This window comes from Anser brachyrhynchus (genome assembly GCF_964034855.1).
Source record: "Anser brachyrhynchus genome assembly, chromosome: 11".
NCBI lineage: Eukaryota > Metazoa > Chordata > Aves > Anseriformes > Anatidae > Anser > Anser brachyrhynchus.
In genome coordinates, this window is record NC_137706.1 from 7336952 (window position 1) to 7356985 (window position 20034).

The 20034-nt window shown below is 35.5% G+C and overlaps 1 protein-coding gene across 2 annotated transcripts in view; it reads right to left on the reverse strand.

Moving 5' to 3' along the window:
- The window catches only part of VPS13C (vacuolar protein sorting 13 homolog C), an 89313-nt gene that overhangs the window by 52631 nt on the left and 16648 nt on the right, over positions 1 to 20034 (reverse strand). For both annotated transcript variants that reach the window (XM_080607977.1, XM_080607976.1), the window contains 22 exons: positions 19066 to 19123; positions 18230 to 18357; positions 17257 to 17363; positions 16405 to 16576; positions 15892 to 15954; positions 14812 to 14947; positions 14126 to 14220; positions 12202 to 12344; positions 10613 to 10805; positions 10332 to 10446; positions 9775 to 9911; positions 8945 to 9071; positions 8231 to 8348; positions 7745 to 7874; positions 7288 to 7366; positions 6154 to 6293; positions 5469 to 5622; positions 4993 to 5069; positions 4761 to 4820; positions 2861 to 3014; positions 1133 to 1249; positions 131 to 234 (listed from right to left, as the gene is read on the reverse strand). In XM_080607977.1, the coding sequence (XP_080464103.1) occupies positions 131 to 234; positions 1133 to 1249; positions 2861 to 3014; positions 4761 to 4820; positions 4993 to 5069; positions 5469 to 5622; positions 6154 to 6293; positions 7288 to 7366; positions 7745 to 7874; positions 8231 to 8348; positions 8945 to 9071; positions 9775 to 9911; positions 10332 to 10446; positions 10613 to 10805; positions 12202 to 12344; positions 14126 to 14220; positions 14812 to 14947; positions 15892 to 15954; positions 16405 to 16576; positions 17257 to 17363; positions 18230 to 18357; positions 19066 to 19123 (2607 nt within the window). The remainder of the gene's footprint in view (positions 1 to 130; positions 235 to 1132; positions 1250 to 2860; positions 3015 to 4760; positions 4821 to 4992; positions 5070 to 5468; positions 5623 to 6153; positions 6294 to 7287; positions 7367 to 7744; positions 7875 to 8230; positions 8349 to 8944; positions 9072 to 9774; positions 9912 to 10331; positions 10447 to 10612; positions 10806 to 12201; positions 12345 to 14125; positions 14221 to 14811; positions 14948 to 15891; positions 15955 to 16404; positions 16577 to 17256; positions 17364 to 18229; positions 18358 to 19065; positions 19124 to 20034) is intronic.

A 20034-nucleotide genomic window follows, 5' to 3' on the forward strand; every position in this document is an offset into this window, starting at 1 on the left:
ACCATGTTTACAGGGAAACAGGTATTTACATGAAATCAAATATTTCAGAGAATACAATGTGTATTAAATTTCACTTGTACACACAAAATTAATGAAGAGTCACGTAAGACTTAAAATCCTATACCTGTACCTTTTTATGAAGGGTCCTTGAATCAACATCTGTGACAATTATGTCTTTAAGTCGAGCAAAGAGTTCAGTTTGACTTGGCTGAACAAGAAGAGATGAGTCAAGACCTGTAAAGTATAAGAAAATAAATGGCAGCAGTGCATAACAGAAGCAGCACTCACTTTCAGGGTAGGGTGGACAACACAAATAGGCGAGGTGAGGAAAGGTCTTACCATATTATTCTCAAATTACATCGTTACAAACAATTCTGCTGTTAATCTTGCAATAATTCAACAAATATTACAAACCCACACACGCTTGCATACATACAAAAAAAAATTTGATTTTCTCTTTTGTTTCCAAATAAAATAAGTTATTTACAGCCTCTTCACCAAGGGGCATATGAACTACAAGTTCTATTACATTTTAGACTCCTTGTATCCAAGTAAGGATAATTAGAAGTAATTTCCAACTACCACAATTTACCCAAAATCAGAAAAGGGGGAGAGAGAGTGGGCTTTTTTGTTGCTTGTTTGTTTCTGTTTTTGTTTTTAGCAACACATTAAATCACATCCTAAAGAAAAGCATTTTAAGTTCTGGAAATTTAAGTTTGGGGGTGAGGGTAAAGAAACACAACCCAAAACAACAAACCCGAACAAAGCCTAGGAGTTCAAAACCAAAGGAAACAGTTTTAAGATGCATTAAATAACTCAGGTACACACACACCAAAAAAAATACAAAATCTAGCACAACATGAGAAGTAACTTATAATCAAATTCCTTCAAAACTTGAATGCTAATTCAATACCTGAGTAGTTGATTATGTTTATCCAAATGGAGGCCAAAACATTATGACATAGTAAAGGACTGACTTCGGAAAAAATACTACAAACCACATTTGTTCCAAAGCACAAGAGAAAAAAGCATGTGCTGAAAATTTATACCTTAACTACCTTTCAGTTCATTTATCAGCAGTTGCTTTGAAATCAAAATACATGATTAGTACAGCTAACAAAGAATTTAATACCTTGTATCTTGATCTCTGCAATGTTCTTTTTTTCATCACAAATATTTAAACAGAAGGCATCCAGCTTGGCAAAAAGCTTGAAGGCAAAGATGTCCTTATCCTTGGAAGGTCTAGTCACTAAAAAAAAAAGACAGAGGGTGTATTTTAAAGGCACATCATGCATGTTTTCAGTCAAACTCCTGAGAGCATTGGAGGGCTGTTTTAGTCTAGTTACTGTGGCATTCAGATGATTCAGTATTGTTTCCTATCATTTCTTTCATCACCACTAGTATGTAACTGCTACCGTTCTATCTTGTGTGGGAGACAGGGATTTGGCCAGCCTCTTTTCAGTGGTTTGTGGGGACAGGACAAGGGGCAATGGCCACAAAATGGAGCACAGGAAGTTCCGCACCAACATGTGAAAGAACTTCACGGTGAGGGTGACGGAGCACTGGAACAGGCTGCCCAGGGAGGTTGTGGAGTCTCCTTCTCTGGAGATACTCAAGATCCCTCTGGACACCTACCTGGGCAGCCTGCTCTAGGGAACCTGCTTTGGCAGGGGAGTTGGACCCGATAATCTCTTGAGGTCCCTTCCAACCCCTACAATTCTGTGATTCTGTGATCTTAGAGAAAGAAAACTCCCTCTGAAGCCAACTCTATTGATAAAACATGTCAGCATTTCCTTGTTCATCTGTGTCTAATACCACTCCCACCTACTGTTAAGTCTCTACTGATACGTTATTTTTTTTAAATGAATGGTAAATGCTGTTGTAAGGAGAATAATTGCACAGTACTTTTAATATTAATTCAGCAGGTTCTCAGTACTGGTTTTTTCAGGTTATCAAATGTCCTACTTCAAGATCCTTAGATATTAACAGAAAACTTCACCTTATAAGAAATGGCAAACCTTGAAAGCCTTTTTCAGGCAGCCAACATCTAGGTTTTCTGAGAGCAAGTATTAAGGCTGTGGAGAATAAGGTGAAGTCAAGCACAACTGCCAGAATGATCTATGAGGGATAAACCAGAAACCATCAGACCTCACTGATGGTCTGCACCTTCACTAACCAAGAGTAGCAAGTGTTAATACAAGAGCTTAAATGTTTATGGATGTTGTTAAACAGCAGCAGCTTCTCAGTCTGCAGTCAAACCGACGCCATTTCAAGTTAAAAACAACTCTATGACCATTCTTTGCTGAACACCTCAATTCCAGTTCATGTGATGCTTGAGTTTTGCACTTTGTGTTGAAAGAAGTGCAGCTGCTCCCCTCGGTGCCTATTGTTTTGACAAATACATTTTTTTGTTCCAGCGCTCTAGGAAAAGCAACGTTTTCATTAGGCTGGCAAAGCACTTGACTACTTCTTCTCAAGTATACTTAAATTGCCTAGTTCAATATCATAATTATCGAAGTACTATTTATTTCTTCTATTTTACCATGAACACTAAGATCATACTCTGAGTCCTCACAGAAATGTCATGTACTGAAATTCAAGTTGATTTGTGAAATCAACTGTGAAACATAAGAACAGAATGCTCACCTGAAGACACTATTTGTGACCATAACGTTTGTGGGGTTTGTTGTTGTTTGTTTGCTTTTTTGAAATCAATCCTCCAGCCTGGAGAGCCACTGTATCATAAGCTTTGATTCTCACCCCACTTTACAAAGTTAATCAGGTTTCTCTAGGATTTGATCCTTCGGTCAGCATGCAACACATCCACCCAGACTCATCATTCTGACAAACACAAGAGTACCTTTCTTTAATCTAATGTCATCTCGTTGCTTTTCTTCTTCAGTTGATGTCTCTCTACTGCTTTCATCCGCAGATGGACTAACAGCCGTTAGAAAACTGACAGCAGACATAAGGGCTTCTGTATGCAGCAGAATGTTTAATGATGAAAAAGCTACCTGTTGAAAATATGAGATTCCTCATCACAAAACACAGCTTACAAGTAGAAGAGCTGGACTGAGGTGCAAAAGTACCCTACGGAGCATAGCTACCTTAGAAACAGAAAAGCTGCATGTGTTATACCAGCAACAAGTTATAAAGGAAAAAAAGCTTTTTGTAAAGCAGAAAAGTGGTAGACTCAGAAAATAACTGAACCTGACAACAACTCAACAGCTCTGTTAAGATATTACCTGGTTAGTCCAAAAGCAAAGTGACAAAATGAATTCAGAAGCATTAAAAGAGGGGAAACTCATTTATGACTAACAGAGAGACACATCTGAATTAAGGTAGTTAGCAGTTAGGTACTCAACCTCAACCAGGATTCAGTCTTCTCAAGCACTATGCTCTGTCAAACCCAGACTCCTGCATGCTCATGCCATAACCCAGTACAAAGTAAAAAGGTAAGTGGCAGGTGGCTGTTACGTTGATACTGAGGATAGCCATTTCTCAATAAATCCATTAAGGGAGTCCAAAAGGTGAAAACTGCCCACAGTTGTTTCATTTTTTTTATATTATTTTTTTTAGCAAAACTTATTACCACTTGAATCGGCTTGAAATTGGAAAAAGAAAGAGTTCAAATCCAATTCTTACAAACACGAGTCCTACCAAAGAGCTACAAGCCAACACCTAATCATGTAGGGAAAGATGATTTCTCTAAATATCAGCACTCTTCCATAGGGTGAAGTCAGTCAATTCAGCATATGTATCTACTCCACTAGCTGTGGGATAAAACTGTCATCCTCCACTGTGGCTTTCAGAGCCTTTTCTTAGGAAAAAGATGCCAGTATTAACTGGACTTCCCTGATGAAATCTGTAGAAATTGCAAAACTACTCAATTTTACTGAAAACTATTCAGGAATATTTCAGTTGTTATGCCAGAAAAAAACAGGCAAAATATTTGCAATAAAGTAAAAAAGGGAGAAAGATGTCTTTTAAAGAAATGTCATATATTTTTCTTATTTTAGTAATAGCTCATCACATTATGAAAACCAATAACCCATTTTTTTATTTCCAGAGTTACTCAATATACTATTTTTCCTTAGAATGAAAACTGACTCAGAAATATACCATTAGTACAACGGTCAGAATTTAACAAGGTAGGTACATGCTGCCTTATAAATTACTGCAGTAGAGGAAGATGTTTTTAATTTCTTGCTCTAGAGAATGACAGAGGTGATGGAGAGGAAAACAGTATCACAAGAAACTCCTTAATCGTATTTCAGAGTGAAGAATTAGAACTCGCTCCCCTCCCCACCAAAAAAAAAAAAAAAAAACATGTCACTCACAAATGGATTTAGATTTCTATGGAAATTTACCCAAAGTGCTAATTACACAGCTCACACAATAGAAATACTCAAAGAATTTGACAAGAAACAGAAAAACTTCTAGAACTAATACATATTCCCCAAGGCAGGCATTTGAACTTTATTATTTCAAATGCTTGAGAAGATACGGCACTCTTACTTTATTTTAATTTTATTCACATGAGCTAATAACTAGACAGCTTTTCTCCATGGTTAGGAAATAGACTAACACACCTCTCTCAAACAAAGAGTATAAAAAATTCAAGTACTTTGGATCTCTACGTCTCCCCTGGTGCAAGAGGAAGAAATAAAAAAAAACAGGAAAGCCAAAAAAACACCATCAATTCCCCACTTCTAAGCAAGCAAACCAAAAGAAAGCAAACAAAATCTGCAGGCACTCACTTCAATCTTCTGTTCAGTGTTGTCAAAAGTTGTCTGAAAATGTGGACCATTTCTGTCAGCCTGAAATGAATGATTAGCATGTAGCTTGTTAATTCAAACCACCCACTGTGCTCTTTAGAAGATACAAAACAATCCACTCTCTGAATAGTACGCTTAAGACTTTATCAAGTACAGAAAAGGTTTAAACCAAAAAAAAAAAAAAAGTCAACCTCTAGAAAAGCTTTATCTATACCTTGATATATTCCACCTTCAGAAGGTCCAAGCCAGGTTTATCTGAGGAACTAATTAGATGAAGGGGTGCTTTTTTACCTGTGACATAACACACAAAATACACACAAAAAATAGAGTAATTTTTCTTCTTTCAGTGAACCAAAGGAATTTGTGCCTTGAACAAATAAGCTTTCAGTACACTTTGTTAAAATATGTTGCACTGACAGATATATATCAATAGTTTCCCTTTGTTAGGTCTAAAACATAAAGACCGTTTCCCTTCTCCATCCAAAGCTATTTATTTATCTAATAAGCACTAACACGGCAGTCAAAAACTATCAACTGTACAACTGACACAAGCACTTCCAATGGAAAATTGCATAATAAGTACTGTGCCTATGCAACTAGAACAATAATTGAATTTTAGTGAGCACAAAAAGACAGGAGAGAGACACTTTCAGACTACGGAAAATATGCTATTTACTCCTCTTTCCTTACCTCCAATTTCATAGTAATCCAAGCTAACTGTCTTCAAATATGATACAGCTGCTAAATTATAGGTTTTGACTGTAGCCTCTGTCCCAAGATGCTTTACATCAAATACAAGTACTGTTTCTTCAGTTTTTTTTTGCCTGGTGAGCTCTAACAAAACCTGGATGAGCAAGAAATACACAGTAAGGCCATCTGTTCACATATTGTATTTTCTTTGCTCAAATGAACAATGAACGAGTGCTAATATTAATGCCTTGTGAATATCTGACGGTGGGAGACAACTATCTTGTGGATCTTACAAGTCTTGCTCTTCGTAAGTAACCTGCCCAGGTACTTGCTTTGTTCTACCATTGCTTTTTTTTTTTTTTTTTTTTCTCCTCTTGGTCAAATTGTGTCTGGAGTACTCTTGGTAGAAAATACTAGTTGCAAGAATGGACTTTTTACATGTTTTTTTGTGCATAACACACAACTCATACACACAATTGAAGACTGTTTTATTTACACTTCTTTCTATCTTATGAATAGAAATAACACATACACTTAGAAATATGTATATACATGTGTATTGTTTCTTTAATGACTACGTTGTGTGTGTCCATTAAGCTTGGAGAACACTTGTAATAGAATAATGGGTTTTGTTATTTTAAGTGGTCTTTATATAGAAGATTAAGATAGAATTACAGAGACATACCTCTTTAATTTCAAACTTCAACTGAAGATCTGTCAGTTCATCTTCAGCAGGCTCCTTATTTCTTATTTCTTCTCCTTTAATCAGTGTCCTGTCAGTTTGGTCAGAACTTTCTTCAAAATCAAAATATTCTTCTTCAGAGTCTACAGAACAGAAATGACCTCCTTCTTAGTAAAGGATAAACTTTTTCCATGAACAGGGGTAAATCTACTGCTCTATTTCCCATTCCAATGTCATTTCATACTGTACAAACTATTTAAACCTGACCCGACCAAGTAGTTTTTAGATCTATATTGCTTTCGTCCCATTAGATGAAGGTGGGAAAGTGAAAAAAAAAATTAAAGCCCTGTTAAAGAACTAGAGTTAGGCTGTATCGTTAGATATTAAAGAATCTATATAGGGGAAAAACAGTTCTAAAGTAAACTCCAAAAAAAACAAGTTTCCCGATTCCAGTGTACAAGTTTCTCTCTAGAACTATGAAAATAAACACTCAAATCCACCATATGAATAAATTAATTTGCTATTTGCTATTCTAGCTCTGCATTTACTGAAAAAGGAGAGTTTTGCTAATGTAAAACATTTCGGACAGTACATCTGTGATGTCTGTAACAGTATTTCTGCCACATGCTGGTTGCTTACGCAAGTACATGTGCTTTAGCCTTGTTATTTATCTTTTCCATATGCCTGCCTTCAAATCAATGTCTTAGACTTCAAACTCTTCAAGTAGCAGAACCAGCAGATTAGTTTTTGACTAAATCAGTGTAATTTAATTCTCAAACACATTCATCAGTTCAATTCCCTAAAAAGATGCCTCATGACATTTGGATAATTAAACTGGATTGCTAATAACATCTGAATGCAGTTTTTATTAACATCTCACTCATATTTCAAGAGGTTGCTATGCAGAGTATGAATTCACCTCCAAAAAAAGGGGTTTTGTTTTTAAAAAAAAAATAAGTTTCGTATTCTGATGTAACAACAGCATCTTAATACTCATGCAGTGGAAGTTAGAGACAACCATACTCATCCCTAGTGTCCTTATAACATGTTTTAAGGGCAATGCTAGCCTAGAAATGTGAAGTTATTCCATAAATGTTGGCCGCCTACTTTTACTAAGGGGCATGTACGTTTTCTTACCTGACACTATTTCTGCTAACAACTGGTGGGTTTTAAGTAACCCTTTATCAACAACAGGAATTGTGGGAATCACTGCTACCTACATAGAGCAGAAAGAAGAAACCATCATTTTAAAGTTCACGTAACATGGTATGTTCAGTTATATTTTCCACTGGTTATGCATCTTTCAGGTGGCCTTCCCCATATTTCTTAGAAGTGTGAGATTCTCCAATAACTTATACTGAAGCCAATGGGACAGTGACAAAGTCTCAGGTAACCTTGCTTGAATAAGCCCAGCATATTCTGATATCAAGTTGTATTGGCACCACTCTGCCTAGCTCAGATGGACAATAGATCTCTTACTTTAACTGAAAAAGAGAAAGGACATTAGCAGGAATTCACACTTAAAACAATCACTTTGATCATGTCTTCTTACTTATTTTTTAAATTTCATTTTTATTAATTGTTGTCAGCTTACCTTTGTGCTTGCAATTGACACAGATGGCTTCTGAGGCAATGGAATGCTATCAATCAGATCAAAAATTGCCTTGATTTTCTTGTCAGAGAGTCTGATATGTACCAAGGGAAGCCCTCCTGACACTTTAAACCTTAAAAAAAAAAAATTGATTCACTCCAAGAAAAAAAAAAACACAGTACATATCAACTCTTGATTTAAAATGTTACTAGTAACTATGCTAATATATAAATATCATATCGCATCACAGTGAAGCTTGTGAATCTGTATTAAAAAATAGGTGTTGGACTCATTTTAATGACTTTTTTTTTAGTCAGTAACAAGTGAAGGTGACCAGGGAATTAGTAGAGAAGAAAGGGTTTGTAAGAAGTAGTAAGCTAACTATCTCCTACATTAATGTGTTACTAAACCCTTGCAGAAAATATATATTTTTTTCTTTTCTCTAAATACACAGTAATTAAAGAAGTCCTCTCAATATTAATACATTACTTTGCCATCCTGGTATCTTTTTCCACCATTGATTTTGCCAGCTGTACATGAATATCCATAGGCTGTAATATATGCAAAGTTGATGGATGTTGAAAATGAGCCTTCTTCCAGTCTTCACCTGCAAGTATTCAACCAACTTAGAAGAAAAAGATTGCTTGCTAATTGCGCTATCTAATGCATTGTGAGTAACCAAATGGCATTCCCAGGAAAACTTAAAAGAACCCACTCACAAAAGAAGCCAGAACTATTTAGGTGAACTGTTTTAAGAGCTTTTAAATGATTTTCAATATTCCTTAACACTATGTTAACTTAGCGGCCTTAACCCAATTCTACACTAAAAGATACATCTGAATATAAAATCTTTAAAAAGTAACCTAGCATTTTGTTAACTGCAAAATATAAGTCCAAATTAAGTATTACTACGGCCAACTTTAGTTCATTTGCCAGAGCATTAAGGAAAACCTAACAGTCCTATGCATTTATGTTGCTCACTGGCAAAGAAATAATACACCAGTCTCAAAACAAAAAACAAGCAGGTGCTTTAAGAGAAATTAACATGCAAACTTTTTGTAGCTGAATACCTGAGAGCAGACTATTACAACCTCTTACGTAACTACTGGTTTTTGTTTGCCTTCTTTCTTTAAAAAGATTTTTACTAATTACAGGCAATTATCCTTAATCAACCCTTTGAGTAAACAGCAACTGTTTTGTTACCTGCTCTTCCAAATAGAAGTTGCACATTTTTTATTTCCATGTCAAACTTGTCATAAGCTTTGTCCATTATCTCCTCCAAAGATGAAAAGCTAGAAGCTTGACTACTGCCTTGATTTATGCTGTTCAGCTAAACACATAAGGACAAGACAAAGTTAAGTCTCAAACTTACATGCATTTACATGCTATTATTTCTAGTGATGGTGAAAAAGACAATTCGTAGGAGTTTACGATTGCCATTTGGACCCTTACAGAGATGAGATCTTTATTTCTTTAACACTTCACTCACCAAGGATAGTTAGAATATTTTTTTATTTCTCCTCATGGTATAGAACCATTCATATTCAAGTAATGTAAAATTAATTCTCATTATTAGTTTATTGCTGGAGTACAACCAAAATATTTACTTGGCTAAAATCAAGTTAAATAATTGTCATTTTTCAGTTTTACAGGAACAAGGAAATGAACTTTCAAGCTCCAAGAAAGAAAAGGTATTTTATCCATTAAAGATATACCATTCTATAAATAAGGGGGAAACATTCACATTTTGCTGAAGACATGGAAGATTAAAACTACTGTGATTATGATTCACCAAATACGGAAATGTTTTATTGGTGGATTAACTAGTAAAACTATGTCTAAAGACAACCTAACAGCTCTGAACACCAATGAAACTGCTGACCCCAACTGATTTTGTAGTAAGCATACTATGCGAAAACACATTCACAGATGACCACCTTCATCTTCTGAAAACCATACGCTTCCAAATGACAGCTATGTTAAAAGAAAAAAATATTTTCTTCCTCCGAGTTTATAAAAGATCATCTATGTACCTGAAATGTACCGAAGTCCAAAATCAGCAAATCTGAATTTTCATGGTAGAAACCTGTCTGTGGAACCACAAGGTAGGAAGGCTTCAGATTAATCTTCAAGTCAAGGACCTTCCTCATTTCGATAATATGAGCTAATCCTTAAATAAAAGGAAAGGTACATAAAAATTGAAATACTAGTCACAAGTAAAATAGTTCTTCCAGACAACATATAAAGAGATGTTATCTCAAAGACAGGGCATATTGAATGAAGTCTTATTTTCATACAAGTTTACTGTTTTCATAGAATTGGTTTCCATAAAGAGAAATCAATCACAGAATGGCATTTTCCCAGTAAACTGAATACTCCTCCCCACAAAACATTCACTAATCCAAGCCAAAAGAAAAAACACAAGGCAAAAAAAAAAATTAATCATTCTATTAAGCCAGCAAAAAACACACAAAGTTTTGCAAATCATATAGAAACATTTTATGATATTGATATATACAATGTTTATGATATATAAACATTCATATTTTATGAAATTATCTCACTTCAGGTAAGATACATGTTATCTTACCTGTAGCAGTTCTTTCTTTGATTTCCTCCAGCTTCATTAATGTGGCTGACGTTAATCTTTCAAGATCCATTCCCTTACTTGTCTGAAAGAACTCTACCGTTGCGTTTATTGTTTTCTTTTCAGGAAGGAGAGAGATACAAGAATTATCAACATATACAGAAGTCATTCAGTAAAAAAAAATACAAAATAGATCTTGACTGATCAAAGAGAATTAGAGCAACAGTAGAGAAAGAAAAGAATCAGAATCAGAAAAAGAGGGAATAATTTTGTTAACTACTCACTGCATCGTATTTTATTTCCACAGGCTGTGATTCAATACTAAGACTCTGATCAGCAGTACTATCTTCTGGGTTAATATTAAACTCTATCTTAAGTAGAGAAGACCTGCTGTCTCCTATGGAAGCCACAAGAGATGGTACAACGTTTTGTTGTCTCAGGCCTGTAACGTACCAGTTTTCAAGCTTGGCTTCCACCCTAAAGAAGATAAAAAGTTAAATATATTTAATTACAATACAGAACACAGTTCCATCTAGTGAAAACAAGCAAGATAAGAAAGCTTTTGATAAAGGAAAACAAAACCAACCTAGCTTCATAGGACTAACACGCCACATGGTTAAGAAATTGTAACATGGATAGATTAGAGAAAAATAGGTAGGAATTGAGTTGTTCACAGTGTGACAAGGATGGTATTTTATTTTTACCTTCTGTCATCTGCAAAGTGGAGTAAAAGTAACTTTCAGCTCATATTTACTAAGAAAATCAGTTCCAAGAGAAAATAGGTAGAATATTTATACTACAGGTAAAAAAATATTAAAAATGTTAACTATTACTTATTGATTTCAAAACAAGTTATGGGCTTGATTTGGCGCAAATGGATACCCTTTACTGCCAGCTTTCTTAGGAACACTGGTAAGTGGAATCAGCAGAAAAATATCTATGAAAGAAAGAGCAGTTTGGTGGTGTCCACATGCCTAACTTCATTCGTATTTTGAAGTAACTATTAGACATAAAACCGGTTTTAGGGTCCTGGTTTGCTACCATTGGAATTTCTGGACTCTGGGCATAATTGAAGTCACAAACCTGACTTCATTGAGATAACCTAATGACATTTTTCCAGAAAATTAAAATCAATGGTATTTTTCCCTACTGTTTCAGCCTTGCCAACTAAATTATATGGCACACTTCAGTAAAAGTTTTTTCAAAGCTTTTTTTTTTTCCAGCACTCAGTCTGCACTTTTAATACTACCCCCAAAAATGTTTTCAGCAAAATATTTCCACAGTTAACAAATGAATTCGTGATCTTATGCATGAAGTCAAATGATGATAGAACTGCAAATCAAAGTGTAAAAAAATGCACAAACTCATTTTCTAGCCACTGAAACATTATTCCTTGACTGTATAACACAATTGGTGTTCAGTATCTCTGATGTGCCCTTTGTTAAGGGGGACAAAGGTCTCAGCTGTCCTGGTTCATCTCCTACCCACAACATACAGACGTAGATTTTCTTTTCTGTAGGAAGTAATCAAGCAGCACTTTTGGTAGCTTGGCTGGAATGTAATCAGCTCAACCACTTCACACTGTTTAAGCATCAATTCCCAAAATATTCAGCACTTCAACATCTGGATTCAAGAAAAAGATGACTCATATTCACGCACAGCAACAAGTAGTATTCCTTTCTTCATTCCCTTCAATGTTATTTATCAAATCGACAACTTTTAAAATTATCCGCAATGACTGAAATATCAGAACCCCTGTAAACGTACAAGTCAACATACAATATAATACAAAGAAAACTACCCAAGGAAAAAAGGTTAGAAGTTTGAAAAAAGTAATGTTTCTACTAAAAAAAGAAAACATCAATCTAATTACTTAATGGCTTGTGCTCCTGGGCGTTGTGATATTTTTGTACTCAGATCAATTATCTGTACTTTAAGAGTTTCTGCCACATTCTTGTCTTCTTTAATTGTAAGCGAAGTGCTTAAGAGCTTCAACGTCACAACATGGGCAACGTACTAGTGAGAAGGACAGAGAAAACTGAAATTAGTCATCTTGATCTGAAATTTTTTTCAGCGCTTGTAATTTAAATCCATCTAACGAAATGTGTAATTGCAGCTATTCCAGTAGCCATACATCCCCATGCAGGAAGCTAGCTATAGAGAACTTTCATTCAACCCTCACTAGTCAATTCTGCAATATAAAATAGCATATTTCAACAAATGCTGAGCAAATAAAATCTGTATTTCTTTTTAAGATTCATAGGAGTTTAGGCTGTGAAATCAAGCATAGATAAGCTACACTCAATAGACAGCTAGCAAGACCAGTAAACAAAATTGTTATAATCACACCAAATAACTACTTTTTAGAAGTAATTGCATAAATGCCTTCATTCTTCCTGCTTAATGTCAGGTATCAACCTTGTCAAAGATGGGTAAGCCTTTCTATGTACCATTTGTGACTACATCAATCAGTAACTTAAAAAGAATCAGACCATACTTCCCAATTCAATTTGAAGCCTGCACATTTCTATGTGGTATTGACAAAGATGAATGCATCTTTACACTTAATCACCTGTCCAAATTAAAAATGGAAGTTTTTCCTACAGAGTTAGGCAAGAATGTGTGAAACAAAAGAATGCAACAGTACTGGGCAGAGTTCGGGTTGTTCATCATCTTTGCTGGTAACAGAGGCATGTTGCTGCTCTGCTCTTTTCAATTTAACAAGAACCAAAGTTCACACGATCATGCAGAGGCTGGGATTTTGCCCCCCAAATAATTCTGAGTTTCCCTGTGTGAAGCACATGTAGGCTTACAATGACAAAATTTAACAAATATACACAAGGGTGGAAGATTGGAGCATTCAGTTAGGCAAGCAGGGGAAAACAGACAAAAGTCTCCTTGAAGGAAGCAAAAAAGTGCTTCTCTAAGTGATGAGCAACTAGAAGCAGAGCCACCAGTCATGTTCAGATTTAAAACAAGACTTGTAATAGCACTGTCTAAAAATAGCCATACTGAGAGAAACCTTAACATTAAACACATTCTTGTTGTCTCCTTTGTAACTTTCAACTGATAAACCCTGCCAAGATTGCTATACCAGCAAGTTGATATTTTATTCCTTTGCTTAACAAGCCAAAAAATATCTATCACAAAAGTCTTGTGTTCTTTTTTAAATATATGCTTTTTTAATTTATGCTTTCCTCGCTGTTGCAGAAACAAGTATAACAGGAATCTCCGAGTACTTCTTATGAGGACAAAGGTTTCAACAGGAACATAACATGAGCCCTCTAACAAAGGCATCCCAGGAAGTGGCAAGCATTAGGTGAAACAGGAAATAATCCCATGCTAATGTTCACCTTTATACAAACAACAGCTCAATTATCAGAATAACTGACTTCTGGATTTACAGAACAGTCAAGACAACCATACAGGCTACTTCGTTTTTTGCCACAACAGGAAGCAAGAGATAAATGCTATTTTTTCATTACTAATGTGGCATCTTTTTTCATTTACAGTTAGCTTTTATTCTCTTCAAAGTTGCAAACAGGTATCTATCTATCTTCCAGTTTGCTACTTCTAAATCACTCCACATTAGGGCTATGCACAAGGCAAAACATCCAAGAAAACATTAGCCATTCCTCATGTTTTCTAACTAAGAATTTATACGTTTATTTATCTTCTTTACAAATTCCGCACAGATTTTATTTTTACCAACACATTCTTTAGCTTAAGAATAACATGTGTCTGAAAGTTGGGTTTTTGTCTGTTTGTTTTTAAACCACCCATTAAGACTCATTTACCTGTTTTGGTAAGGAAAGGTGATGGGAGCTGTCACTATAACCAATAGCAGTAAAGAGCTTAGCTTTCTCTTCTGGTGTCATTAGTTCATCAATAGCTAAAAAAAAAAACAAAAACCCACAAAAATGTACACTTGAGTACAGCTAAAAACATATGAGGAAAATTGGTTATGGTTACTAACTAAAGTTCTGCTGACACAAAGCTCATCTTCTGTTTCTCCATACTGCAGTATGTTCCGTATTATAAAATAATAACCAGCCTTCATATATGGCATTACATACATAGCAGTGAAATCATTTATTAGGCTACCCATAATTTCCAAATACAAAAATAACTTTAAGGAGTACTATTAGAATACATATCTCATCCAGACAGCAATCAACAGATTACAGTATTTCACTTGATGCATATTGCGCTACAGCTGTAAACTCAATGTTCTTCTTCTTACAAAGTTCTAAAATGCTTACAGCCATTTCAGAAATAGGCTGTATTTCTCAACTCAACAGTCAGTAACAGTATGTAATACTATAAAATAGATCAATACTGCATGGTACTGTCTATGCTGTACTCTCTTCTATATAGTAGCAAGCAAGATATATTGTAACTTGTTTCTTTATCATTATTAAATAAAAGTACATAGTAACTTAAAAGTCTATGAAAAAGTTAGTATATTACAGCCTACACTTACTTTCAGGAATGGATGATTCTTCATCTTCCTTTTTTCTAGATTCTCTCTTACCCCAGAAACCACTAAACCATCCTCCACTTTTTTTTTCACCTTCAGTGGCTTTCTTCTTCAGTAGTTTCTGTCCTGATCTTATCGTCTACAAACCAGACATGAGAATATGTAACTAATTATAATATGTTTTTTTCTGTAAATAATTCATGTATGCATGCATGCATGTTGAATAGATATCTGAGAGACAGCAACATCATACATGGAAGGGATTAAGACCACTGACTCAGCAGACAAACAAAAAGAGGGCAGGGGGCAGGGACAGAGTGGAGGAAGAGAGAATGCAAGTGTGTGTTACTTTGGGTGCCCTTTCTCAAGTCATTTCACTAGCATTCATACTGCAAAAAGGCAGGAACCATATGAAAAGAGAATGAGTGGGGATACGAGAAGCAATTACATTTCTAACATTACAGTAACAAACCTGATGACCAAGCCTGTAAAACTGCATATATTTAGTAATATTTATTTTTTTCTTACATCATAGTCACGCTTTCACTTTGCATTAAAAAAAAAAAATCTAGGCATGGCCACGATATCTCAAAAACAAGCAACATCATTACTGTTTTTTCATCTTTTTTATGTACATTCCAGATGTGTTGATTTCCAAAATAAAATGCATATTTAATCTACCTTTTAACAACTCCATCATAGTTACTCTTTAATTAGACTGGCTATCCACTAGAAAGGGACCAGAATACAGATAGTATGGAAACAGCTGTATATGTTTGGTTCAAATACCTGAGAATCAGTCTCGAAATAACAAAAGTCAAAGGAAGAAAACAATCATAAACCCTGAGACAATCTCCTGAATGGTACAGAGTACACAGTAGAAACACTGTGTGCACACAGTGTTAAGTTTTAGGGAGTGGTATCCAGTTTGGAAATTGATTTACTCCTGTTCTGTAAAGACTGGCAACTTGCCTTCTCTCTTCCCCATCCAGTCATTTGTCACCACAATTTTTTTTCCAAGATTTTATTATGATAATCTTATTTGAAGTGTTAAAATATTACTGAACAGAAATTATTTCTTACCTCAACTTGTGCTTGTTGTCTTGCTAGGACTATATTGAAGACATCAAGTTTTCTTTCTAGGTCCTGTAAAAACGTATGATGAAATCTTTTGCCTCTCAATGACACTTCGGAGGTGCTCACCAATACAATTGCTCTACCAGCCCCTTCATCTTTATACTCTAATTTCTTCCTAGACATGCTCCTTTCTGTCAAGGGTATATCTCCTGCCAAAGTTCACTTAAAAGGTGATGTTTGATGTTAGACAGCCTGATTTTTTTTTAAATAGATTAATCTTGCACTTCAGTAAACATGTCCAAGTTCATTATTCTGCAACCAAGAGAGGTTAATTTAACAGCAATTCACTAGAATTCTCTCTTTCCCCAATAGGTTACATTGCACTTCTGATGAAAACTGTCTTTCCAGAGCTCCTCTGCCCTAGTAAAACTATCAACCTTGATTACTCTCATGTACATTTGAACAATTATTTAATTATGGGACCAAAACATACTTTCTCTCAAGAAAAACACCACATACCTGAATCTGCTTCTGTGTTTCTTCTGACAGTTTACTCTGTGTCAGCTTATTTTTGTACATTTTCTTATAACTCTTCAGAAGCTGCCTGTGTTGTTTCATGTTACTCCACGACCACATACGAGTATGTCTTCTGATGTGAATTTCAAGAACACTGTCACCTGCGTATTTCCACCTACAACATTCCCCACTTGTAAGCAATTTCTTATTTCATTTTGTGCAAGGTAACTTAAATATTGCAGTGGATGTAGCATATTAATATGCACTTTGTTCACCACATCCTTTAAGTAACTTTGTTTATAAAACTTTTAATGGTTTCAACATCACTTCTGAAAAAGACTGATGGATTATATTTAATGCCTGAAGAACTATAAACTGACATTCTCTATTGACTTCTGCATGTTTACAAATTTGGGCTGTAATAGCATTAAGTACAATTACTTGATGCTGTTTGTCAAAGTGCTTAAGTACTCAGAAAGAGATCCATAAAACATTATCAATTCAAAACTAAGAACTAAAATTAGAGTTGACATACATTTCCCTCGTAAAACATTGCCTAATTTTTTCTTTAGTCATTCTAAAACTGCACTCTAACCTCTACAACAAACATTGGCTTTTTGTTCAGAGATTCTGGGATCAAAGTTAGCTTTCAAGTAATTTTCATCAGTTATTTAGTTCTTTCACATAATCCTTCTGCAAACCTTTTTTTTTTTTTTAAACTTGGCTAAGCAAAGCTATATTAAAGTTATGATACATGCAATCTCATTCTAAAACTGTATTAACCACAAAGGAGAATGAAAAGCCTGGAAAGGACTACAGCATCTCCCAAAAAATGCATGAACATATTCAACTTACCATTGTCTGGCATTTTTATGGAGAGATACATTTGGCCTAAATCTTCTGTACGGTGCATTGCGAACCATATAATCTATGGACTCCAGAAGGTCTATCATGCTGAGGTACTAAACATAGGAAAACAAGCTTCTTGGCAAAGGTTCAGATGCCATTACACGCAATGATTAAAATACATTTATATGTTTACCATGGCCTTCGCTACTCCCCAAACTACACAGAAATGTAAGCCTATGCATTTTCATTAGTACATTAAAGTAGACCAATAACTATACTTATTATTCTCAGAGGACACCACCACCTCAATTTCTGGTTTCCTTGAAGAACAAAGTAATTGCATTTCTGTTAGCCTGCTCAGAACAAAGTCGCTGACTTTCTCAAACCAATCTTATTTTCTTCCTTGGTCAATACACAACTTCCCCAATCCTGGAACTGCATTTTCGTAAGCATTACTGGCACTGTTCTGAACACAGATTACACTTTAATATCAATGAGAGCTATTTAGCCAACTGTTAATTACCAGTGAATAACTGACAACAATATCATTGCTGGGGAACAATCTAAATTGATTCCTTGATAATTCAGTAGGCTTTGTTGTCAAAGCCAGTATACACTATTCATTCCCATCCTTGCCTCTCTTCAGTTATAGTATCAGCCTACGGTTTTAACAGTTAAAGCAAGGTAAGGGCTAATCAAAAGAATGATTCCGTTCTCTATGTGAAAGAAATGCTACTGAAAGTGCTGTCCCCAGAGGGTCCACATGTAACAGGGTCAGAGTACCTAGATCTAGTGGCAGTGAGTGACTTACATCGTGAGAAAAGGACGTGACACTTCACCACAATTGCTGATACACATTTCAGTCTACGCACCTATCAACGTAACACCTAAAGAACACCGTTTTTCAACAACAAAAATATCCTACACTAAAAATCCTCACAAACTGAAGTAGGTGATAACATACACCAAGCCAACTTACCTGTGGCTTAGTGAGTTCGATGGCAATTCTCTGTACTTCTACATTACAATCAAGCTTGGGAGTTTTCAGTTCTACTTCTGCATATGGGTTGATATAGAGTCTTGCAGAGGCTGATACTGGTCTAAAAACTTAAGAATTCAAATTATGTGTTTATTTACAATTAAAATACATCTTAAAAGTACTTAAGTGCACTGCCTGATACATCAAACTTCATAGGGATAATACATATGCCCAAGACCCATAGAAACAGCACGTGATTCTTACCACAAATGAGCTTAGTCCAGCGTTAGTCAAAGTCTGAGATCACAGAATAGTTTGGGTTAGGAGGGACCTTAAAGATCATCTAACTCCAACCCAGCTCCCATAGGCAGGGATGCCACCCACTAGATCAGGTCGGCAAAGGCCCCATCCAGCCTGGCCTTAAACACCTCCAGGGATGGGGCATTCACAGCTTCTCTGGGCAGCCTGCTCCAGTGCCTCAGTACCCTTACAGTGAAGAATTTTCTCCTAATGTCCAGTCTCAATCTGTTCTCTTTTAGTTTAAGACCATTCCCCCTTGTCCTATCGTTATCTACCCAAGTAGAGTCCTTCTCCATCTTTTTCATAAGACCCCTTTAAATATTGAAAGGTTGCAGTGAGGTCTCCTCAGAGCCTTCTCTTCTCCAGGCTGAACATCCCCAGCTCTGTAACAGAGATCTTACATTAATCTGTTAACGTGACAGAGATTTTACATTTAGTTTTTTTTTGTAAAATGAAGCTACTATGGGCCTGCCTGCATAATCAGGTCAGACTAATTAACATGCTCAAAGCAGCATATATTCATATAGTTTACTTACTGTATTGGTAGTCTTGAGACTGGTTACCACCACATGGAATTCCTCTTTTCAGCTGATCCTGTGAAGAAATACGATACTGTCTAATAATTGCTGAAAGGTACTACTTTTGGGCGGTTCCCTACGGTTTAAGTAGACCAACTCCAATTCACATGTTTTCTGCAGGAGTTTTCTCCACCCTGCATTCCCAAAAGGCATATCTAATATAGCACAAGTACTTACAAGTAAAAAGTTTTAATATACCTTTTAAAAAAAAAAAGATTAAGTTTCTCTCTTCAAGGGGAAGGTTAGTACAGTTTTCATTCAACTTTGTTTAGAGGTTCATGGAACCTTGAAATCTTTCAAAAACCAGTGTGTATGAACTTAGAAGTATCATAGCTCATGTATACATTCAAACACGTAGCATAATAGATCAAGTGTTTGTTTTCAAACTACTTGAGGGTACTGAGAATAAATATTCATAAACTATCCCTTCTCATGTTTAGCACATAATGAGGCCACTTAAGCCTTCCAGTATTTCACGGGTAGGAGAGAAACTAAAGATAGAAAGAAGTCAGGAAAGTAATGCAACAGCATGAGAGGTCTCAGAAATATCATGCTACAGCTGAGTCTTCATTCAAAATGAAGTCTGTTTGCCGCTACAATCGTTCCACAATTTATTGAGAGTGCTGTATTTGATGCTACCCAAACATTTTAGCTAGATTCCAAATTGCCATGGCACAATCAGTTAAAATAGGAGGCATGCTTTTAGGACAAAGTATGTATTATTGCATGTATTACATGAAAGCAGATGAAGTTTCTGTCATATTTTACAAAGTCTGTCAACATCAAGAGTTGTTTTTACGTGGAAAATATTTCACAATTATGAATTTCTTCAAGCAATTCCTTTTCCCAGTTCCTTAATTAAAAACAGCTTTACATTTTATAAAAAGGTACATTTCTCATTAAAAATATTTGTATTTCAACTTACCT